At 41.2% G+C, this 23,168-nt stretch overlaps 2 protein-coding genes and 1 long non-coding RNA gene across 13 annotated transcripts in view; 2 read left to right on the top strand and 1 right to left on the bottom strand.

The window, feature by feature from the left end:
* ank2b (ankyrin 2b, neuronal) overlaps positions 1–23,168 on the top strand; it is a 243,298-nt gene that overhangs the window by 76,020 nt on the left and 144,110 nt on the right. For 2 of the 11 annotated variants that reach the window (XM_087259190.1, XM_087259187.1), the window contains exon 1: positions 15,707–15,896. In XM_087259190.1, the coding sequence (XP_087115316.1) occupies positions 15,861–15,896 (36 nt within the window). In that variant the 5' untranslated portion in view covers positions 15,707–15,860. 11 annotated transcript variants of the gene reach the window in all.
* The window catches only part of LOC147843211 (uncharacterized), a 501,869-nt gene that overhangs the window by 380,650 nt on the left and 98,051 nt on the right, over positions 1–23,168 (bottom strand). The window lies entirely within an intron of this gene.
* LOC147843213 (uncharacterized) lies at positions 799–8,101 on the top strand. The gene is made up of 3 exons (XR_015496342.1): positions 799–3,474; positions 5,181–5,822; positions 7,712–8,101. It is a non-coding gene; the product is annotated as an uncharacterized LOC147843213 (long non-coding RNA).

The raw sequence follows: 23,168 nt of genomic DNA, 5'->3' as shown, positions 1-23,168 counted from the left end.
TGTTCTCCAAGGCAGACATGCATCTTTTTTTCATGTTCTTGTTATTTCTTGTTGCCATAATAAAGAGAGTATAAAAAAAGCCAAACCAATTTCTCTGGCCAAAATTTAAAATATGGAGATTGTATTCCCATTTAATGAAGTCTGTCTCTGCGTGCTCTCTGTGAGCCACATTGAATGATCTGCCCCTCCACCCCCTTAGGGTTTTATCAATTATTCATCTGAGGAAGGGGTTTTGTTGGTTTACTCTTCATGCCTGAAGTATAGGAAGAGAAACTGACATGCATTTAGAGCCAATTATATTTTGCTCATTGTTTTCTTCAGATATATACATTATGCAAACATTTTACAGCCACATAATGGAGGTTAAACATTACAAAATGTGTTCCATGGGTCAAAAATAAGAGGAGTTAGACAGTACTATCATTTTTCCAGTATTATTGAACTCTTTTACCCATACAATCACACAGGTGTGATTGGCCTAAGCTGGTCCCTGGAGCGTATAATTACATCTGTGTAATTTGACCATTCAAAACACACATTATCAATGGTTAAATTCATATCTGATTTCCCACAATATCTTGCAGTGACGCACAGAAATGGGAGTATAGTGCTTGTCATAATTTGACAAGCACTGTGCTTGAAAATGTATCAGTGTTTTCAAACAAATACCATTAAAATACACATACGTACTAGCAGAAATAAGGCATAAACACATGGAAAGGAGTTTTTTTGTTGTTGCTCAAATTCATAATAAAATTGTGTTTTATTTGTATTGTTCAAAGTATTTTTGTAAGTAAGGAGGCATTGAATATATAACTTGTCGACAATGTGAAACATATATTGTACCCTGATGAGTCCACCTTCACTGTCCTTCCCAAATCTGAGAGAGTTATGGTGTGGAGAAGCCCCAAAGAAGCATATCACAGAACGCTATCTGCGTTCTGAATGATTTGAGATACTGAGCATTCCATTTTTGCATTCCATAGCAAATAGTATGTGTGTAACATTTTTTTTAATAAAAAGTCTTATAATCTAAACAATTTATATATAAAAAAACATCTCAGTGTAAATAAGTTGTCAATTAATAAGAATATGTCAATAACTTAATTTTGACAAAAATGTCAGATAGAACCTTACAATTCTAAGGTGACAAGTTCGTCCTTTCAGCGCACTACCTCTAACTTAGTATTTTTAGAAATGTGCTGTAAAAGGTATAACGTACAGTAAATTAAAAAGCATAAGACAAACACGATAGCCTCAAGAACAAACACTTTTTATGGACACATGGCATTAAAATAGCTGAGTGTTCAAGCTTCTCTTCTTCCGTACAATTAATGTACACGGCTGTCAGTCAAGATAAGCCAGAGTGTAGAGGACTTTAAGTGTTAGACTATTTGACAGCTCCTCATTCCTATATCGTTTTATTGAAGTCACCGGAAGTTTTATAAGACCACCAGTTGAACTAATAGCACTTTAAACATAAAGCCGGATGACAGGAAATGGTTGTCCACTTTTTGCTAGAAATGTTTTGAACACATTATGCAAATGTAAATTTGTTCACAAACACAAAAGCTTTTATCTCAAATGCTGTTCAACTTACCCCTCATATACTGTAGCTATAGTTGGAAGGGAAATGGAAACAAGCTCTAAAGAGTTGCATAAGGCTCTGCTCTGTTCGACAGCAAACTTTATCCCCTGGGCTTTTATTGATTCTGTTCCAAGTTAGCAAAATGGCAACAGCTAATAGAATCTGCAGGGAGATCTCTGTATGGTGTTTCTGTTGGTTTGCCTCATGGCACTTTGAAATTGACTAGCTTCAGTGACTTTAATCAACTGGCGTAGAGTTCTCACTGAAATCCTCATTCGTTTCAAATCATGTCTTGTTCACTGTGGATAATGCTATTGTTCAGTCTCATCTCAGTTCTCTTGTTTTATGGACAAATATACAGTAGCATGGTCTTGTAGAGGAATTGGCTTTTAAGTAAATTTTTTTTTTCTTTTCCATAATCTTTTAAAAACCTGGGGCCTTATGTATCAACGCTGCGTACGCACAAAAACTTTGCGTACGTCAGGTTTCACGCTCAGAATTGCTAATGTTTGGATTTACTAACGATGAACTGAACGTGGGAATGTGCGCAGCTCCACGCCAGCTTCATGGCTGGCGTACGCACATTTTTTGTGCTTGTCTGTTTTTTTCCATTGGCGACTCCTAGAAGCAATTATGTTAAATTGTTCTCTACAAAGTGTCTTTGAGCCGTGCATTGACAGCTGTATGAGACAGGTTCATCTAGCAGGTATATAAGGTTTCCATACCATACAGTTGACCAGCCAAACATTAAAGCGCAATTTGCAGCAGTCGCCTGTTTTCCCAATGTAATGGGAGCTATCTACTGCACGCACATTGCTATAAAGGTGCCATCTAGGCAAAATCTTATATGTAGTTGGGGAAAAAAAGGAAAATGAGTTTATCAGACGCTGGATTCGAACCGAGTTTATCCTCAAACGTGTCAAAACATGTTGATGTACGCTTTACGAGCTGCGCCACTGAGACTGTTAAGGGCGCTGCAACATTTTACACTTATAAATCACATTATTTCCTGTTTAATCCACTCAGTGCGATGTTCAGACCTAACTGTGTTAACCGCATCAGCTAAACTCTCCCACTCAATTTTTTCTTTTGTTATTAATTCCGGTGGACAAACTTGCAAAAAACACAGTTTTTCTCCAGTCTACCTCTGAAGGGAGCACCTCTGATTCACATTCTGTTCAAAGTTTCTCTTTTCGCATGCTTTTGCCATTGCTTTTTCCTTTGGTTTTGCCAAAGTAGAGTCATTAGCATATTCATACGGGGGAGGAGGCAGAGAGGGGTTTTGCGCTCGTGCATGTTGCGCTCAGTTTCACGTTCATTCGCATGTACAAAAGAATATGCGTGGGATTCGGCGTACACAGTGTTTCATACATCTGAATTTTTTTCTGCGTACGCACATTTACAGCTTTGTGCGTACGCAATGTTTTAGTATGATTTCCACGCAAGTCTTTGTACATGAGGCCCCTGGTGTTGTTGTTTACTGGTTTCTTTTATGACAACTAATTGTTTTCTGAATTTAATTATACTTCAGTGTCATTCTTTAATCTCTTTTTACTACCTATTAATTCTAATAATTATTTTAATCATGTTTCTAAATATGATAATTTCCCAATAAAATGACTTCATGACAAACATAACAGTGTGACACTGCCATGTTAAGAAAACATCAGACACTGCAGTAACAAAGCAAAGCACTACACACATATTAGAACATAATTAGTTTACTATTTATGTTGTACATTGGATCAAGTAAATGCAGGTTTGGTGAGCAAAAGAGACTTCTTAAAATAAAACATTATAAAATCTAACTGATTTTCTTTTTCGTGGTTCTATTCTTGGGCTTCAGTTTGTTGTTTTGGTTTTTGATCAGTATTGTGTGTGTCTTTGTCACCGACTCGGTCCCAGTCATTCCCCTCGCTGGCCAGCAGAGGCCGCCATCTCCGGACTTCTAGCATTACATCATCCACTTACACTGATCGTGCACACCTGAATCACATCCCAGTTAACGACCCACGTACCCTTTATAAGCCGCACTCAAACATTCACTCAGTGCGAAGTCTTGTTCAGCCCCCGCCAGCATTACTGAGCGTTATAGCCTGCCTGATCTCCTGTGTATTACTCCAGCCCGTTTCTGACTCTGCTTTGCCCTCTGCCTGCCCACGACCCAAGCCTGATACACGAACTCTGATACTCGCTGCCTGCCCTCGACCCAAGCCTGATACACTGACTCTGAATCACGCCGCCTGCCTTTGACCAAGCGGCAACCTCCCGCTCTCCCTCAGGAAGCCAATACGGAAGTAACTAAAACTGCAATTCATCCGAAATTCCGCTAGTCCTGGCCGCTCCTGGCTCCAAAACAGAGCAAATTTCAATTGAGCCCACTGTTAGAATGGCCAACTTTACAGCAGAAAAAAAGGTGTTTACAGCCTGGTACAAAAAAAGATTTTGGTTAATACAGGTAATATTACCCTTCATGACAACTGTGAGGGGGGTGAATTTTTTTTATAACTCATCCGTTTCCTTTATATTAAGTTATATTAAGTTTGCATAATTAAGGGAGTGGCCACTTGAGTGACAGTTATAGGTCTCGCTGGTCGCCGTCACGTCACCTCTGCAGATTAGCGACTGAACTCGGCATATTTATCGTATTTCTGTGTTGATTTATGTGGCTTTACACAGTCAACTGCCTTTTGGACTTGTTTCCCACAATTATTAGATGGCATGGCATGCTGAGGGCACTTAATTGTGCTCACAAACCATTCACGTGGCCTCCGTTTCCCATGTGAGTAAAGTTATATACTTGTATACCATCTCTGTACGTGTATTTGTTTTATTTAAGATCATTTATCGTTTATATTTATATTTAGAGCTGTAATGCACTCCAGAATCTGTCAGGTTGATTAGCTGTAGGCTCTAGAACAGTCATCTGAAGCGTTGTCATACAGTGTTATGCTGGATTTTATCAATAGTCTTATTAACTAACACAGACTATATCTGAAGTGTTTGTAAGTAATTTGCATTTTCCTCCTGTTTAAAAACGTCATAAGAACAATGTTTAGTGGCTCAATGTATTACAGCAGTGTTTTTAAAAGTCTAAACACTTTATTGATATAGTGTACAACCAAGCACAAGTGGTCAGAATACAAACGAGTCACAAGTGATAAAGTATTAAGCATTTCTCCCAAGGTAAAGTGTGTCTGAACCAGGTCCAAGCTAAATGCTAGCAGGTGTCTGTAGCTCCGCTCACTCTCCGCCTCTTTGCCCTTGTTTGGTATCCCGCCGTGGGTGTGATGACGCGTGACCAAAATGGCGACGGTTGGCCGCGCCTACTTGTGGCTTCTTTTGCGCTCTTCAGAAACCTATGGGTGACGTCACAGATACTACGTCCATATATTTTACAGTCTATGCCTTTGACCCATGCCTGGTAAATCACTCTGTGTCTGTCTGCCGCCAGCCTTGAGACCATTGTTGCTACTGTTGATGTGTGTTTGCACCTTTGTGCATATTGAATGTTTGAGTAAGAGTGTGATTAATAAATACTGCATAATGGATCCCTCCGTGTCAGTCTCCTCGTTACAGTCTTTTAAATAAGTATTGAACGCGTCCCCATTTTTCTCAAAAAACATATTTCTAAAGGCGTCTTTGAGAGTTTCCCCAGATGTTGGTAACAAATAAAGGAGTCCATAACTGCAAAGAAAACAAATCTAATTAGTTTACATATTAAGTTGTGCACTGTAAAACTACTTTACCGTTAAAAAAACTGTACAAACCATAAAAGTACTTTTTTCAGTTTTACGGTAAATGACCGTATTTCATTAGTTTATAGACGTCATATGTCTGTATTTTGAATGATCAACATCTACACATCTTTTGTTACACAGTTAGACACGTTAGCACACCCACATGCAGGTGGTGATGAGGAAGTTACATAATAAGCCAATGCTCATCACAAACAACTTTTCCCACAAGCAAAATAGGGTATCAGCATATAGAAGGTGCCTAGTGTCATTCACACAGCTACTAAACACCAGTGTGGTAACATGCATAAAATTAAAGTCATGAAATAAACATTGTTTATCAACATTAGATGTAACATAAATCTCTAATGTACATTACTGATGGGGAAACAACTAAAAAGACCCATATTAATGTCAACCAAATGCATAAAGTTATGTGCTATGCAGGAAATTCTGGGAAAGTCAATTTACGGTTATTCGCCGTATATATTAAGGCAGTGGTTCCCAACCTTTTTCTTTGGGCCCCCCCCCAACCCCCCCCCCCCCCCCCCCCCCCCCCCCCATGAACATATACAAACATTGGAGCCCCCCCACCATATAAATACAAACGCACGCACATACATATGTACTGTGTGTGTATATATATATATATATATATATATATATATATATATATATATATATATATATATATATATATATGTATATGTATATATATATATATATATATATATATATATATGTGTGTGTGTGTGTGTTTGTTTGTGTAATATTAATATATAGTAATATGTATAGAAAATATATATTTTAATATTAAAATATTAATTAATCAGTTTTAACTTGTCTTGGCCTTCAATAAAACCAAAATTAAGGTAGGCTTTGTCATACTGTCTAATCTTTTTCTTCGCCTCTGAAGAATCACTGCATTTACATTTGTCTGCCATTTTTGTTTTGATTTTGCCTTTACGACACGTTGACAAGCAGATTGCACGAGTGAGCAAAATTTAAATAATTATTTAAAGTTATTTATTTTAATTATTTTCACTATTATGTTGGAATTTTAAGCATGTGTTTAGATTATTTTTTATTTTTTGGTACTTAAAAATACATATATAATAGTAGGGCTGCTCGATTTTGGGAAAAATCATAATCACGATTATTTTGGTCATAATTGTAATCACGATTATTCAAAACCATTGCCAGTTAAAGTCAAAATTATTAGTCCTCCTGAGATTTTTTTTTTATAAATATTTCCCAAATTATGTTTAACAGAGCAAGGAATTTTAATAATAATATTTTTTCTTCTATTTGTTTTATTTTAGCTAGAATAAAGACAGGTTTAAATATTTTGAAACCAATTTAAGGTCAATATTATTAGCCCCCTTAAGCAATATATATTTTTGATTGTCTGCAGAATAAACTACCGTTATAATGACTTGCCTTATTACTCTAATTAAGCCTTTGAACTGCACTTTAATCTGAATGCTTGTATTTTGAAAAATATCTAGTAAAATATTATGTGCTGTCATTATAGCAAAGACAAAAAGAAATCAGTAATTAGAAATGAGATATCAAAACTATTATGTTCAGAAATAAGTTAATAAAATATTCTTTCCATGAAACAGAAATTGGGCAGGAAAAGGTTTGCTTATATTCAAGAGGGCTAATAATTCTGACTTCAACTGTATACATACAGTTATTTTCCACCCTGCAAAGGAAAGAGAAATAAATACAATAGAATAAAAATATGAAACAAACTGTGCTTTAAGCATCTTCACTGTAAGAAAAACACTTTAGCTACAGCAGTCCTTCAGTCAAGAGCAGCGAGGGTTTTCTCGTTATGTTTGTTTAATAATGATAAAAACAGGCGGCAGAAGGATTATAGCGCGCTGTCTCTTCATAGGTTTCTCTTTCACGTCTTTTAAACCTCAACTCGTTTTTTATTACACAAATGAGTGTTAATGTAAATAATCACTAAACACCGCGTTTTGACACCTATTTGACCATTAAAGCGTTCACGTTAAGATGACTTTAGATGTCTGCGCTCCTCTGCTCGTCTCAGTGTGCGAATGAGAGTGAATGCTGACCGGCCGCATGCTTCTGACTGCGTGATCGTGCTGCACACACACATAAGCTCTTTCGCGCTTTTAAGAGCAACACGTGTACAACTGTGGCGAAATATGATGCAATAATCAATTATCTCGATTAATGCTTTTTTATAATCGTTTGAAACCGAAATCTAAAACGGATTTTCAATTAATTGCAAAGCCCTTTATAATAGTGGAGCATTTTTATGCCTTTTTCTACCTCAATACTTATCCTCTCCCGCGCCCCCCCCCTGTGAACTCTGGCGTCCCCCCTTGAGGTTGGGAACCACTGTATTAAGGAAACATACCGTTAACCAGGTTACAGATTTGTACTGTAGCGTTTTTACTGTTTTCTACCGTTGAAATCACGGCCATTTTTTAAAGTGTGTAATAAAAGGATATGACACTGGGAAAAAGTATTGAACACATGAAGAAAGAGTGATGTAGAAAGACAGTGAAAGCCTAAAAAGCAGCTGAAATCTCTCAGCAGTTCTTCAGCAACCCACTGCCCTTCGTCAGAGTAAATTAATATTTGCTGCTTCAGTCCAACATCTACATTAGCAGGAGGATGAAGATGAAACCAGGGTGGACATTTCAGCAAGACAAAACACAGCCAGAAGATTCTCAAACGTTTTCAGAGAAAGAAAATCAATCTGTAGAATAGCCCAGCCAATCACCTGACAGAATCCAATAAAAAATACAAAATAAAGATCAGATTTGATAGACGAGACCCACAGAACGTTCGAGGTTACTAAAGTAACCCTTCGTTCCCCGAGGAGGGGAACGGAAGCACTATAAGTGGATTTGATTGTAAAATCCACGCATTGGGAGGTTCGGTTCAGAAGCTACTCGTCTGAAAGAGTATTGAACGGGCCAATTAAGAATGAATTGGCAGCGCAAGCCTGCGCAGGTGAGCGGCATAAGCAATCAACTGAGTATATAAGCTCACCTGGCGCCAGCAGACGCTATCCTTTTTAAGCTGAAGAGACTTTCAAACAGCTAAGGGACAGTCATTATGGCGACGGAGTATAGTGCTTCCGTTCCCCTCCTCGGGGAACGAAGGGTTACTTTAGTAACCTCGAACGTTCCCCTTCGGGGGGAACTTCAGCACTATAAGTGGATTTGATTGTAAAATCCACGCATTGGGAGCCCATTGAAAGCGCCATAATGACTGCACCTTACCAACACCCCCGATGAGGAGATAGTCAAGCAAGCGTGACGCACCCACATCATGGGGGGCGCGGTCCTCCAACGTGTCCCTGGCCCTAATTTATCCTACTTCAACAGAAGTTTTACGGATTTATATATATTTTTTGGGAAGTCGTGAGCATCTAGATAATTCTAGGAAAATACGACAGTACGTTGGGAAGCGTGCAATCCCGATAGGGAGGATGCTGCGGAGGCCATCCGTTACCCAAGGGGGGATAGATGGCAGAATTAACATATGGACTAGCCCTAAAAAGGGGGAGTACACATAGCAAAAGAGTGGTTAGCGGGGAGGGAAGACACGGGTCCACCCAGGGGGGGGGGCTTAACCGTGGCGGAATAAGCATATGGGATCGCCTAGTGGGGATCACGCATAGCAGGCACCTTTACCCAAAACGCGGGCTGACCAGCGGGCAGACCTACAGCGTAGTGGGCCAGCAAGTGACTCCTCCGCTGAGTCAGTGCTGGGGGCCACGGAGGAATCTGCAGGGCTCACCTGACGGGGAACTTTACTGACAGATAAAAAGGCGCACGTATCTCCGTGTTAGGGAAAATGGCGCAGCAAGCGTGTTTCAACACCCTACCGAATTGTTTCCTCAATCACCAAGGGTTACCTAATACCCTTGAGGAAACCGGCTCCACTCGCAGATTGTAAAACCTTGCAAATGTGTTGGGTGTCACCCAGCCCGCAGCTCTACAGATGTCTGTTAGAGGGGCGCCGCGTGCGCGCGCTCGAGAGGATGCGAAGCTCCGAGTGGAGTGCGCACGCGCTCTCGGGGGACGCGGCTCACGGCTCTGATAGTGAAAGAAAGGCATCCACAATCTAGTGGGAACTTATTTCGGTACGGCACTTCCCTGCTGCCGACCGCTATAACAGACGAAGAGCTGCTCAGATGATCTAAACTCTGAGTGCGGTCCGGATAATACGCAAAACGCGAACTGGACAATAAGAAGGGCTGGGTCTGCCTCCTCCGAGGGCAGCGCTTGCAGGCTCACTACCTCGTATTAAACGGAGTGGTAGGAACCTTGGGCACATATCGCGGGCGGGGTCTCAGGACGTGAGAGAAGCCAGCCCAATTACAGGCACGAGTCACTGACCGAAAAATGCCTCCGGGTCCCCGACCCTCTAATCGATATCAACGCGACCAGCAGAGCTGTCTTCAGGGACAGAAAGATACTGATTCGAGGATCGAAGGGATCTGACGCGGCTTGTGTAGCGAGGGCGAGATCCTAAGAGGGCATGAGAGGGGGCGGGGTGGATTAATTCGCTTAACGCCCCTGAGGAACCGGATGATGAGGTTATGCGTTCCCACGGTGCTGCCAGCCACCGCGTTATGAGAGCGGAGATGGCAGCCACGTAACCTTGAGTGTGGAGGGCGACAGCCTGCTCTCCAACTTCTCTCGGCGTAAAGAAAGCACAACGCTGATCTGGCAAATTACGGGGGTCTTCTCAGCGAGAGACACACCATTCAGTGAATAGACTCCACGTCAGGGCATAGGCGCGCTCGGGGAGGGGGCTCTAGCCCGAGTGACGGTATTAGCCACCGCAATCGGAGGTTACCTAAGTCTTCCTCGCGTCTAAAAATCTCTTCAAAGATCGGCGAGGGTGCCAGGTGGTGCCCTGTCCCTGAGAGAGTAGGTGCTCTCTCGAAGGGACTGCCAGGGGAGGGCTATCGCGAGGGAGAGCTCTGACATCCAGGTCCGGTTGAGCCAGAGGGGCGCAACCAGCAACCTGTTTCTCGTCCTCCCTGACCTTGCACAGTAACTGCGCGAGCAGGCTCACTGGGGGAAACGCGTATTTGCGCGTGCCCCGAGGCCAGCTGTAAGCCAGTGCATCCGTGCCGAGAGCACTCGGTCAGGGAAAGAACAACTGGCAATGAGCGATCTCGGGGGAAGCAACAGATCGATCTGGGCTTCCCCGAATCGCGCCCATATCAGCTGAACAGACTCGGGGTGGAGTCTCCATTCTCCAGGACGCAAGGCTGCCGTGAGAGCGCATCGGCTGCACGGTTGAGCTTGCCTGAATATGAATGGCGTGCAGCGATTTTAGCCGCGGATGACTCCAGAGGAGCAGACGGCGGGCGAGCTGAGACATGCGGCGAGAGCGCATACCCCCTATACGGCTGATATACGCCACCGCCGCCGTACTGTCCGTCCTGACCAGCACGTGTTACCGCTCCAGCACCGGAAAAAAACGGTGGAGAGCGAGGAACACTGCCAACAGCTCCAGGCGATATGCCAATGCAACTGGGTACCTTTCCACAGGTCCGCAGCCGCATGCCCGCAACGCACAACCCCCCAGCCCGTGTTGGAAGTGTCTGCTGAAACGACAACAAGACTGGACGCCTGTTCTAGAGACACCCAGGCCTGTAGGAACGAGGGGTCGCTCCAAGGGCTGAGGGCGCGGCGACACAGCGCAGTAACAGAGACTCGGTGTGCGCGCGCGTGCCATGCGCGTCTGGGGACTCGATCGTGAAGCCAGTGCTGAAGTGGTCTCATATAGAATAATCCGAGCGGCATGAAGCGGCTGCGGATGCCATATGCCCCAGGAGCCTCTGAAATAGTTTCAGTGGGACCACTATTTTACTGTCGAGCTCTCTCAGACAGTACAGCATCAGCTGAGCGCGCTCTCCGGAGAGGCGCGCTGCCATGGTGACCGAGTCCAGCTCCAGCCTGAGAGAAGAGATCCTCTGCACGGGGGCGAGTTTGCTCTTTTCTCGGTTGACCTGAAACCCCCACAGGTGGAAGTGCCAGAGCACTTTGTCTCTGTGCATAATCAACTGCTCCGAGAGAGGGCAAAAATCAGCCAGTCGTAAAGAAATTGAGTATGCAGATGCCCGCGAGCCGAAGGGGCGCTGAGGCACCCTCCGCGGGCTTGGTGAGGACCCGCGGAGACAGAGAGAGCCCGAAGGGGAGGGCTTTGTATTGCCAAGCTCGACCTTCAAACGCAAACCGCAGAAACTGTGGGTGGCGAGGAAGAGTGGAGACATGGAAATACGCGTCCATCAGGTCTAATGCTGCAGACCAACCCAGAGGACGAACGCACCGGAGGATGCGCTTCTGCGTGAGCATTCTGAACGGCAGCTTGTGCAGGCAGCGGTTCAAAACGCGCAGATCTAGGATTGGCCGTGACCCACCGCTCTTTTTGGGCACGATGAAGCGTGGGCTGTAAAACCCGCTCTCCATCTCGGCTGGAGGGAGCGGCTCGATTGCATCCTTCGCCAGGAGGACAGCAATCTCCTCTCGCAAGACAGGGGCGGACAGGGGGCTGACCCTGGTGAATACACACCCGTGACTTGGGGGGCCGTTTCGCGAACTGAATCGCATAGCCGAGTCTGATTGTGCGTATGAGCCACCGCGAAGAGCTGGCCCGCGCTAACCAGGCAGGCAGAGCTCTCGCTAATGGACTCATCGCTACAATCGCTGACGTACCAGCAGTGGGGCAGCGCGGAGTGGGTGTGCTGATCCAGGAAGCTCGCGGGTCCCACGGAAAAGCTGGAGGTGAGATATTTGCTCTCACTCCAAACCCGAGCTCCGGAGGGGAGGCTCGAGGGGTGGGAGAAAGGAGACCGTCCTCCCAGCGCTCGTGAGCCACTGGCGAAACGCACCGAATCTGCAAGCTAGAAAGCATAGCGTCCCAGACTGGCAGATTTCGGGCTGTCACATCTGGGGAAGTGAAAAGTGCCCTTTCATAATGTTTTCATGGCAGTAAAAAGTGCCGTTGGAAATGGGCCCCGCCCTCCAGCGGGGAAAGAGCAAGTTCCCTTTTCTCCAGATGGCCTGTCCCAGGGGCGCTTCGCGGTCCGTTGCCGGACTTAGCGGCGTTCTGGGCAGGGGGGCTGCCTGCTTCCGAGGTGCCCGACGCGCTCGCTTCGCCGGAGGCGTGTGCGGGGGCGGAGCAGCTCTCGTAGGCGGGCGCCTTCGGCGAGGAGCAGGTATGAATGGCACGGCGGGCGGAGCGGGCTACGGACCGCCGATAAGACATCACCCACCAACTGCTCTCTCACCGCCTTGAATTCCTGGGTGAATTCACAGACAGTGTCGCCGAACCTGGCTGGGGATATGGGGAAGTCAAGAAAGCGGACTTTGTCGACTTTGCGCATATCAGCCAGGGGTGGCGCTCCTGGACCACTAATGTGGACATCGTCCTCCCCAACGCACACGCAGCGGACTCAGTAGTCCGAAGAGCTAAGTCGGCGGCGGTGCGAAGCTCGTAAGCCTGGGTTGGACCCACCCTCGTGCTGCTCGGCCAGCGCCTGCGCTTGGTAGCGCTGGTAGGTGGCTATCGCATGCAAGGCGGAAGCAGCCTGGCCCACAGCTATGTAAGCTCTAGCTCCGAGGGAGGTAGATAACTTACAGGCTTTGGATGGGAGACGAGGCGGACCCCGCCAAGAAGAGGCGCCGCGCGGATTTACCGCCATCGCGCACTCAACCTGAGGAATCGCCACATACCCCCTGGCTGTTTCACCGTCAAGAGTGGTTAGGGTGGAGGAACACGCAGCACGAGCAGAAAAAAGTGCTTTACAAGACCGCGTGAGCCTACTGTGCACCTCCGGGAAGAAGGGAACGCCCCTCTAGTCGGTCCGGCCGCGGAGCTGGGGGATAAACCATCTCCAACCCACGGCCGAAGCAGCCCGGGAAAGCACGGCTAACATGTCCGTTTCAGGATCCGTAGTGACATCGCTCACCAGCCCGAAGGGGGCGAGCGGGTCTGGATCATCATCGGACAATGAAAGCCCACCCTCCGATGCCGCGGTGGACATCTGGTCTCCGGTGTCATCGGGCGTAAGGGCTACCATCTGTTAGACGGATCGCTTCCCCCGCCCGAAGCTTGGATAGAGCGCTTAGAGGAGCGGGAGGTCCGCGGGCCCGTGGGCGACGGATTATCTCTCGCTGAAACCCTCAGATCTGCCCGAGTGCAGGGTTCACCCTTTTGCAAAGGCTAACCGCGATCTTGCGCAACAGTCATGGCATCGCAATGACGACATGAACTGCCCGCAAGCAGCGCATTAACATGCTGGACCCCCAGACATGCAACGCAGTGCCCGCGCCCATCATCCGAGGACAGGAAACCACCGCATCCAGAAACGCACAGTCGGAGCGCCGTCCTGATAAGGACGTGCTGCACGACTGTGTTGCTCTTTCTGTGAAGTTTGCAACTTTATACGCACTGCTCTGGAGGACCGGACCCAAAGAACGCCAGGCAAGGGAGAAACCCAGCTCGACCGTCTGCCACTGCGTGTACACACTCTGGACCGGGAGAATGCTCTCGTTCGCTCAGAATCGCTGGTCACAGCAGGAGGAACCCTCATCGACTCGATCAGAAAGTCTCTGAAGCGAAAAGGATAGCGTCTGCTGGCGCCAGGTGAGCTTATATACTCAGTTGATTGCTTATGCCGCTCACCTGCGCAGGCTTGCGCTGCCAATTCATTCTTAATTGGCCCGTTCAATACTCTTTCAGACGAGTAGCTTCTGAACCGAACCTCCCAATGCGTGGATTTTACAATCAAATCCACTTATAGTGCTGAAGTTCCCCCCGAAGGGGAACCATCAATATTTTTACACTGCTCTACAAAAATAATCAGACCTAGTCAATTCATATGACTTCATCCTATATATGAGTCACCTTTAAGCTGACATTATGAAAAAAGCCTTTTATATAAAGTATTAAATACATTTCAGTAGCTCAGCACTGTCATCAATGCTATTACACATTACCAACTTTTCAGATTTATTTTATTTATTTATTTATTTATTTATTTATTTTTTCTGTGTTTGTATTATTTGGCTTTTTACCAAACTATGGTTAAATGCAATTCCAAGCTCCTTTAGAAATAATATTCCCAGGATAAAACATGATGTCCAATACTTACTTCCCTGCTGTATGGTTGTATATTTATATTTACACACACACACACACACACACACACACACACACACACACACACACACACACACACACACACACACACACACACACACACACACACACACACACACACAATACTGATCAGAAACAAAAACAACAAACTAAAGCACAGGAAGAGTAGCACAGGAAAGGAAAATGAAAGCATTGGAAACAAAATGCATAGCCCTTGCTTAGGTGAAATGTAAAAAAATAAAGCTTGTGTCCATATTTATCAAATCGCAGATATTACTAACATTTAGTGCACAACAGTCTATTTTGTTACAGATTTTGTTAATCTAACTGATGTGGAAGGGAAAGTCTTTCATCTTTGACTTATATTCATTGTATGCCTCATTAAGGCAGATGTCTTTGTTCATTTCTTTTAAATGCTGCATCTCATTGTACTTAGAACTCAAGAACACTTCCTATGTAAATGTCTCATTACTCCTTAATTGTGTTTTCTGTTAATCGAATTATACTTTGAGCATTAACTTGTGAAACTGACCTTTCCACTTGATGGATTTTTTTTTTTTATTAAATATTTCTAGCTTTTTATAAGACTCTGATCTTTGCTATCTTATTAACACTGGTGCAGATGGTCACTCATATGTGAGTTAACACTGTAACAGTGCTTTGACTTTCATTTTTTTTTTCTTGCTTTGCACAGTCAAGCCAACTATTGTTTCATAATAGGACATAATATCACTGAAAGATATTCTGGCTCAGGGTTGGTAAGATTTAATGCCCATAAACCACACAAATCCACTGCAGTGGATTTGTCTTTTTTGATTAACAGGTTTGTCCAAGTTTAATCTGCATTAGTTTTAAGCAAGAAGTGAATACTGGCGCCCTTCTTTTTGGGGGAAAATGGAGAAAATATGCCCTTTTGCCCTGCTGACGTCTTCACTGGAACTTGTGTGTGTGTGTGTGTGTGTGTGATAGCATTTGTTTCCCTGACAGCTTTTCTGTTGAATACGTGCACTAAGATCTGATTCTGGGTCAGTTGAAGACTCCACTATTTCTAGCCACTTAATCCTCTAAGCAATTTTCCTGCGAGCATCTCGTGTGTGTGTGTGTGTGTGTGTGTGTGTGTGTGTGTGTGTGTGTGTGTGTGTGTGTGTATGTGTGTGTGTACGTGTGCTTGTGTGAGTGTGTGTAATCACAGTGCACTAATACCTCTAGTCTGGTGCTCAGTAATCCATCCACAGTGGCCGGTTCCTCAATAGACACCCTCACTACCCCCTTGTTCCTTCTTCTTTTTTTTTTTTTTTTTTTTTACTATCACAGCATTTGTGTTTTTGGATATACCTCACTGAAACATCCACGAAACACTCATGAGTGTAGGAATGGTGACCAGGGCAACGGCTCAGGTAAGACTTCATTATCAAGCCTGTGAATTAGTCAAGACCTCATATTTTTGTTGCCAGATTTATCTAGTAGTTTTGGCTTTAAAATTATCCAAGTGCACCTTTTAACATGCTGTTCTACAGACATAGATCAACAAAGATGGTCATGTCATAACAATTTGTGGCCGAAATCTGAATGTTAATCATTCTACGTTTCTTTTAAAAAATTTTTTACAACCAAAACAGTATGGCTGTGCTATTTCTGTAGAACACAGCAGAAGATATTTTGAATAAAGTGGGTGACTAAATCGTTTAGGTTACAAGATACTTAAATGCATAACAAAAAGGTTTGGCAGCACATGGTGGTAACACAAAATGATAACACATATACAATTTCTCGGTGAAAATCACTTTGAATGAATAGTTCACCCTAACAACCATATACATGATATCTTGTATCATTTACACCCTTGTCACAAACCTGTTTGTGTTTCTTTCTTCTGTTGAACACAAAATAAGATATTTTGCAGTGCTGTAAACCTGTAAACACTGACTTCCATAGCATTTGTTTATCCTACTTTAAAAGTCTGTGGTTACAGGTTTGTAACATTTGTCAAAATATTATCTTGGATGGATTTGATTGGGTCTCATCTTAACCTACCCTTAATAAAAGTACTGGAGCACTGATTGAAGCAGTTTGTGCCACAATGACTTGTTTTATGCTTTAGCTTTTTGGCCTTTGTGTTCCTACATCGAATTACTCTATTTTGCCTGCCACTGAACACTATGCCAGAGAGATTGAAATATGTTTGGTATGTATAGTAACGTTTAAGAGTATGATTAATGTTGTGATTTTTTTTTTATTTTTGTCCTGTCATTTCTTGTTTTAATTTGTAAGTTTATTTTGGCTCATTCGATTATAACAATGATGTTAAAAATTGTGGTCAACGCTAGCAAAAAAACACACTTGTAAATTGTAATAAGAGAAGTAGGGGGATTGACGCCACAATATTTTTTTCTTTATACGTTTGTATAAAGAACGTATAAAGAAATGTTTATTAAGAAAAATTAAGCAACCCCCTGTTTTTTTTTCTCCAATATCTGTTTAATAGAGAGAAGATTTTTTTTCAAGACATTTCTCAACATAATAGTTTTAATAACTCATTTCTAATAACTGATTTATTTTTTTTGCCATGATGACAGTAAATAATATTTTACTAGATATTTTTAAGACACTTCTATACAGGTTAAGTTCACATTTAAAGGTTTAACTAGGTTCATTATGTTAACTTGGCAGGTTAGGGTAATTAGGTAAAATTCTGTATAAAAGTGGTTTGATCTGTAGACTATTTAAATCTAATATAGCTTAAAGGGGCTAATAATTTTGACCTTAAAATGTTTTTTTTTTAAATTAAAAACAACTTTTATTCTAGCCGAAATAAAACAAATAAGACTTTAACCAGAAGAAAAAACATTATCAGGCATTCTGTGAAAATTTCTTTGCTTTGTTAAACATAGTTTAGGAAATATCAAAGGGGGGCTAATAATTCTGACTTCAACTGTATTTATCCTTATCCCATGTAAATAAACAAGCTTGATAAATTCCAATTCTCTCTGGTATTGGCTCTCTTTTCTTTTGTGTTATGATCAACCCCTAGACTGTCATAACATGTTCAACTGAAGAAAGAAACTCATAAAGGTTTGAAACCACTTGAGAGTGAGCAAATAGTTCATTTACATTTTTGGTGAATTGTCCCTTAAATTAGCAGTTTGCACTGGGTGTGAAATATCAGCTGCACAAAAAAGTAAATGAAACCTGCAATGCTGTGCAACAGCAGAGACAGAACCATGTTTCAGTGGCCAAAAGTGATGTCCAGTGTAGTTTACTGTAAACATATTGATATTGTGTTAATTTAGATTTAGCTCTAATCGCACTACAGTTTTGTGAAATCTGCTTCACATTTCTGTTTGTTTCACTTGTGAGGAACATTTCTTATATGCTTATCAAACAAGTGACAATAAGTGCAATATTTGATGACTGTAAAATGATTGTATTGTAGTCAGTGTGTTCTTTATTTTATTTATCTTTATTAGATTTTACTCTTGGTTTAATTAAACTTGTAGGGTCATTTACAGTGCATTCGGAAAGTATTCATAGCACTTCACTTTTTCCACATTTTTTAATGTTACAATCCAAAACGGATTAAATTCATTTATTTTTTCAAATTCTACACAAAATACCCCATAATGACAATGTGATTTTTTTTTTAATTGTTGCAACTTTATTCAAAATAAAAAAGCTGATTACTTTCCGGATGCACTGTAAATTTATATTTTATGCAAATGTTCCATTTTGGCCTCAACTGTACTGTATGATTACTGCATAAATACAGCTCATTTGTTTCCAGAAATCGTACACAGTCTGTATGTGCTTGGCTTTGTTCTGTTTAAGCATTAATTAGTGTTGCTTGCTGCTGCTCCCCACACTCAATGTTAGAGATGTGAATACAAAATTGCTATCATTTAGTGGTAAACGTAAACACATTACTCACCCATCAGCATATGTGTTACAAAGCTTTTCTAGACATTCAAAATTGCTTTATACTTTGGGGCTGGGGGTGTGCAGCATCCACTAATGTGCGGCATCTAAGTTAAAGTCATTATAATAACGTTTGTACATATGAAGGCTAACCTGAATTCTACATAGTGAACATGGTAGTGCTGTTGTCTTCAGTTTCATTGATTTATTTGCAGGTCATTTCATTTAAGGCTCTGCACTGTGGGTAATTGTGGTTTCTGCATCAGATTTGTTAGATATCTATTTTATCTGTGTATATTCTTTATTTCCATGTCACACGAACACACCGTTGCATTGTTTACCAGTTCATTTTATTTATTATTGATCACACATTAACTGGACCCTAGAGCTCAGGGCAGAGTGTATAATGTACAGTATGTGTGGGAATTTGTGTCTGTGAGTGTGGGATGTTATTGATTCCTAAATCTTGCAGCTTCAATGATTTAACCAATGTCTGGTTATATTCCAGTGGTCATAGCCATACTTTGTTAGAAAGCAAAAGTGCCTGTGAGAAATCAGGCAGAGATTTTCAAACCATACTGTATCTGACAGATAAAAGACCCTTGATCATAGTGACACTGACATTTTTATTTCTGATCTTACACACACATTATGATTTTTAAACAGGTGTGATAACATCAGTCGCCAGTTCAGGTCAGGACTACAATCTGAGCAGATTTTATAGAGACAGCTCACTTATGACATAAAAATGAACTTTTAATTTACTCATCTAGGCCATCCAAGGTGTGGGTCTTTACGTTCTTCATTAAAACATAAAAAGAAAAAAAGAATTCAGCAAAAACCTTCAAAAATACAGTGATGTCAACAGCTACAATCTCTTTTAAAAGGTACAAACACATATATAGAAGAAAACAAAAGAACAATACATATCTTGTGTAGTAATATGTGTTTGTGCCTGAGATAATAAAGAGTATTCACAAAATTATTCAAACAAAGGAGATAGCACACATATACATTCTTATATTTTGTCACAGCTTATATCATATACATTTATCATATCATTTATCATATACATTTATGACACAGGTGCATGTTTCAGCCTGCACTGTTAAAAATTGTCCCGTTAAAAAGCAGCAAAATACTGGCAGCTGTAGTTGCCAGCAATGTACTGTTATTTTACAGTGTGTTGCTGTAAAAATACATGGACTACATTGATATACACAAAACTCAAGTGAACTCATTTTGTTTACTGAAAGCTGTATGAGTTTATGAAGTAATGTGCTATATATGCTTAGAAGAATATTTATAATGATAACTTATTTTAGCTAATTAGAAAAGTTCTGTTTAACTAAAATGCCTTAAATTTCACATCAGCAAAACAGCTAAACAGTCACTGTCTTTAAGTAAAGAAACATGCAGAATGACATCAGCAGTTCATTGTTCATCTTTAACTCATACACTGGCTTTACTCTCCTCCACAACGGTGACACAGAAGAAATTTACTTCAGGTTTTACAGTAAAATACTGTTTTTTCCCCCCTTGATTTAATGATAATCTACTGTTTTTTTACAGTCTACCTCTGTAATTTAAATTAACATTATATTACTGTTATAATACATATTTACATTGTTTTTTAACTCTCACACCTTTAACCCTTTAAACCCCAGAGCATATACTTCAGTTTAAATTGAAGTGTCCACACTACTGAGTGTTCAAGAAACGTGTAGCAAAGCTGAAGTAAATAATTAATTAAATGACTATTTAAATGATAATTGAGGATAAGCGATATACAAATTAAGAAACACTGAAGGGAAAAAACAAGAACAGAACATACAACTTCAGTTACAGCTTTTTGATTTAATAACCTGAAGGTCAATAAATGATTAAATCATTTAAATTATCAGTGGAGAATTAAACAACTCCACAAACATCATTAACAGCTACACTTATTACTAAAACGCTTTTTTTTGATAACATCTACTAAAGTTCTTCTTAAGAGAAAGGTTAACATTTTACATCACCATCATGGAGAACAGAGTTTGCTTTAGTTGGGCTCTTAGCCCTGACATTTTAAGATTAGTATATCTTGCCTGCTGCAATTGATATAAACTTTGTTTGAAAAGCTCTTATGATATGGCAAGCCAGCCAAAAACCTTATTAAGATCTGGTGATGTTCATGTTGTTTTCAATAAGACAGAAGCTGTACTAATTTAATATAATATATTTTACTGCTTCTATTCAATGTTTAATCTATTGTTTCACATAATATGCTAATATGTAGCATTGAATTCTGGAACTTTTTAAGAATATCTTGGACAAAAACACTGCTCTATGGTGTAAGTTGCACTCAAACAGACATCAATAATCGTATAAACCTCAACAATGTTGACAACTTACAAAATTAACAGTTTAACTCACAAACAGGCTACTGAAAGTCTAAACATGAACAACAGCAGAATAAAGCGCAAATACAGAAAACTGTGAGACCATTATACTACATTTATGCATGCCGCAACGCATGCTGGGATATTTGAACTGTGCCACACACAGCATGCATTGCAGCATGAAACATTTGAATTGTTACCATTGTTGAGGTACAAGGTCTGATTCATGAGGTCTGACTGTGTCTTTGTCATAACTGAACAGTTTTTGTAAAGTAATTCGGCATCTTTCTTGTTTCCACTTCTCATTAAGTAGATTAATATCTGCAACTAAGCATAAAAACTATTGCATGAGGCCCTTCCTCAAGACCTTTACCAAAACATTTATCAGAACAATTTTCAGAAAAATAGGTTTATCTATATATTGACTTTCCAACTTTATTGTTATAATAAAAGTGTTTTGTAAACTCTGTATTACAGCAGTTGGAGAGTCTACTTTAACGAGTTCAAGGGTGAAGAGCCCAACTAAACCAGCCCCTCACTCCATTACGGTGACACAAAAAAAAAAAAAACACCTAAATTTTTGTTGGATCTCAATGAGAATAGTATGGAAGTCAAAGCAGTCAGTAATAAAGGTTTGTGTTTGTGGAGTTGTTTAATGATCGTCTGCCGAGACTGAAGGTGTTTCATTTTACTTGATTTTATTTAATGCTGTAACTCAAGTCACTGTTTGTGTTTCTTGTTTCTTTCCTTCAGTGATTGTAATTATTAACAGCAGGTGTTCATCAGTGTCTGAATTCACTCATTAGTGTTCATTAACTCTGTCAGATGAACTATATTAGTGAACTAGTTGATGGAATAGTGAACAAGGGCACAAAGTGTGATTTCAAACACAGACTTCAAAACGTCGAATCTGAACTCGGTTAGCTCACAGTTTGTTGCTGTTGGTTACTTTCTCAAAATTGGACATTGAATTATTTTTTTCTGTGATATATATTTCAACGTTAATACAATTTCCCCAGATGGCTGGAATAGGTATATTTGTAAAAAAAAAAAAAAAAAAAAAAAAAAAAAAAAAACTTGAATTTAGTTTGATTGGGTTGATTTAGTAAGTGTGTGAGTCTTATATAAAAAGATAAACAGATTGCAAGCAAGAATAATTGCAATAGAGCAAAGAAAAATGTAAAAGAAACTGCCTCATGTCAAACAGTATTCATGTGCAAAAATTGAATGATGAAATTTAAAATAACACTAATAATATACTTTGTAATGACTCCACAAAAATCATATATTTTCAGTTGTTGTGTTGATCAACTATAATCCCAACTCAATATTGCATATTGTGTAATGTAACTATTGTGGACACACACATTGTGATATAAATGCGGGAACGATATATTGTGCAGCTTCTTTTCAGAGTTTAGTAATTTATGGTTCCTCTAAAATTAGCTTATATTGAAGGCAGATCTTCCAAAACCTCATGTTCTAAAATGCTCTACACCTGGAGGGTCAAACTCAGGGCCACAGCCCTGCTTTAACACACTGAAGCCGTGGTCACATTGGACTTTTCGCCCCAGAGGAAACGCAAGCTTGTGCAACTAGTTTCGCAGTTCGCTGCGTTGCAAGTTTCAAGCTTGGTGAACTTGGTGACCCGCGCAATCCCATCACTTGACTGCATGAGACCAATCGTAGATCAAAACATTACCTCTCTGGACAGAAATTTCAAATATGGACCAATCGCTGGGCATCACGGTGGCACAGTGGGCAGCATGATCGCCTCACAGCAAAAAGGTTGCAGGTTTGAACCCCAGCTGGTTCAGTTGGCATTCCTGTGTGGAGTTTACAAGTTTTTCTCATGTTAGTGTGTGTTTCCTCTGGGTGCTCTGTTTTACCCCACAGTCCAAAGAGGTAGAGAGGTGGATTGAATAAGCTAAATTGGCAGAAGTGTATGTGTGTGAAAGAGTGTCTATGGGCCTTTCCCAATGTTGGGTTGAGGCTGAATTGGCATCTGCTGCATAAAACATATGCTGGATAAGTTTGCGGTTCATTCCACTGTGGCAACCCTTGATTAATAAAGGGATTAACTGAAAAGAAAATGAGTGAGTGAATGAATCTCTGCACAGAAGCAACAGATGTCCAGCACCATGTTGCTTAAAGGGGTCATGAACTGAGAAAACAAAATTCGCTTGATCTTTTGAAAACTGAAGGCTCATTGTGTTATAAAAACACCCTATAAGTTTCAGAGTTCAATACTTTGTGGTTCCTCTTAAATTAGTTAATATTGAAGGCAGATCTTCCAAAACCTGATTCTCTGGAATGTTCTACACAATCAAAGCAGTGGGCGTTTACTTTTGAGTCTGCAATTGGTAACACCCC

This window comes from Danio rerio, chromosome 7 (assembly GCF_052040795.2).
Source record: "Danio rerio strain M-AB ecotype USA chromosome 7, GRCz13ab, whole genome shotgun sequence".
Lineage (NCBI taxonomy): Eukaryota > Metazoa > Chordata > Actinopteri > Cypriniformes > Danionidae > Danio > Danio rerio.
The sequence above is the reverse complement of the archived record's forward strand: the minus strand, read 5'-3'. Positions and strand labels throughout refer to the sequence as shown.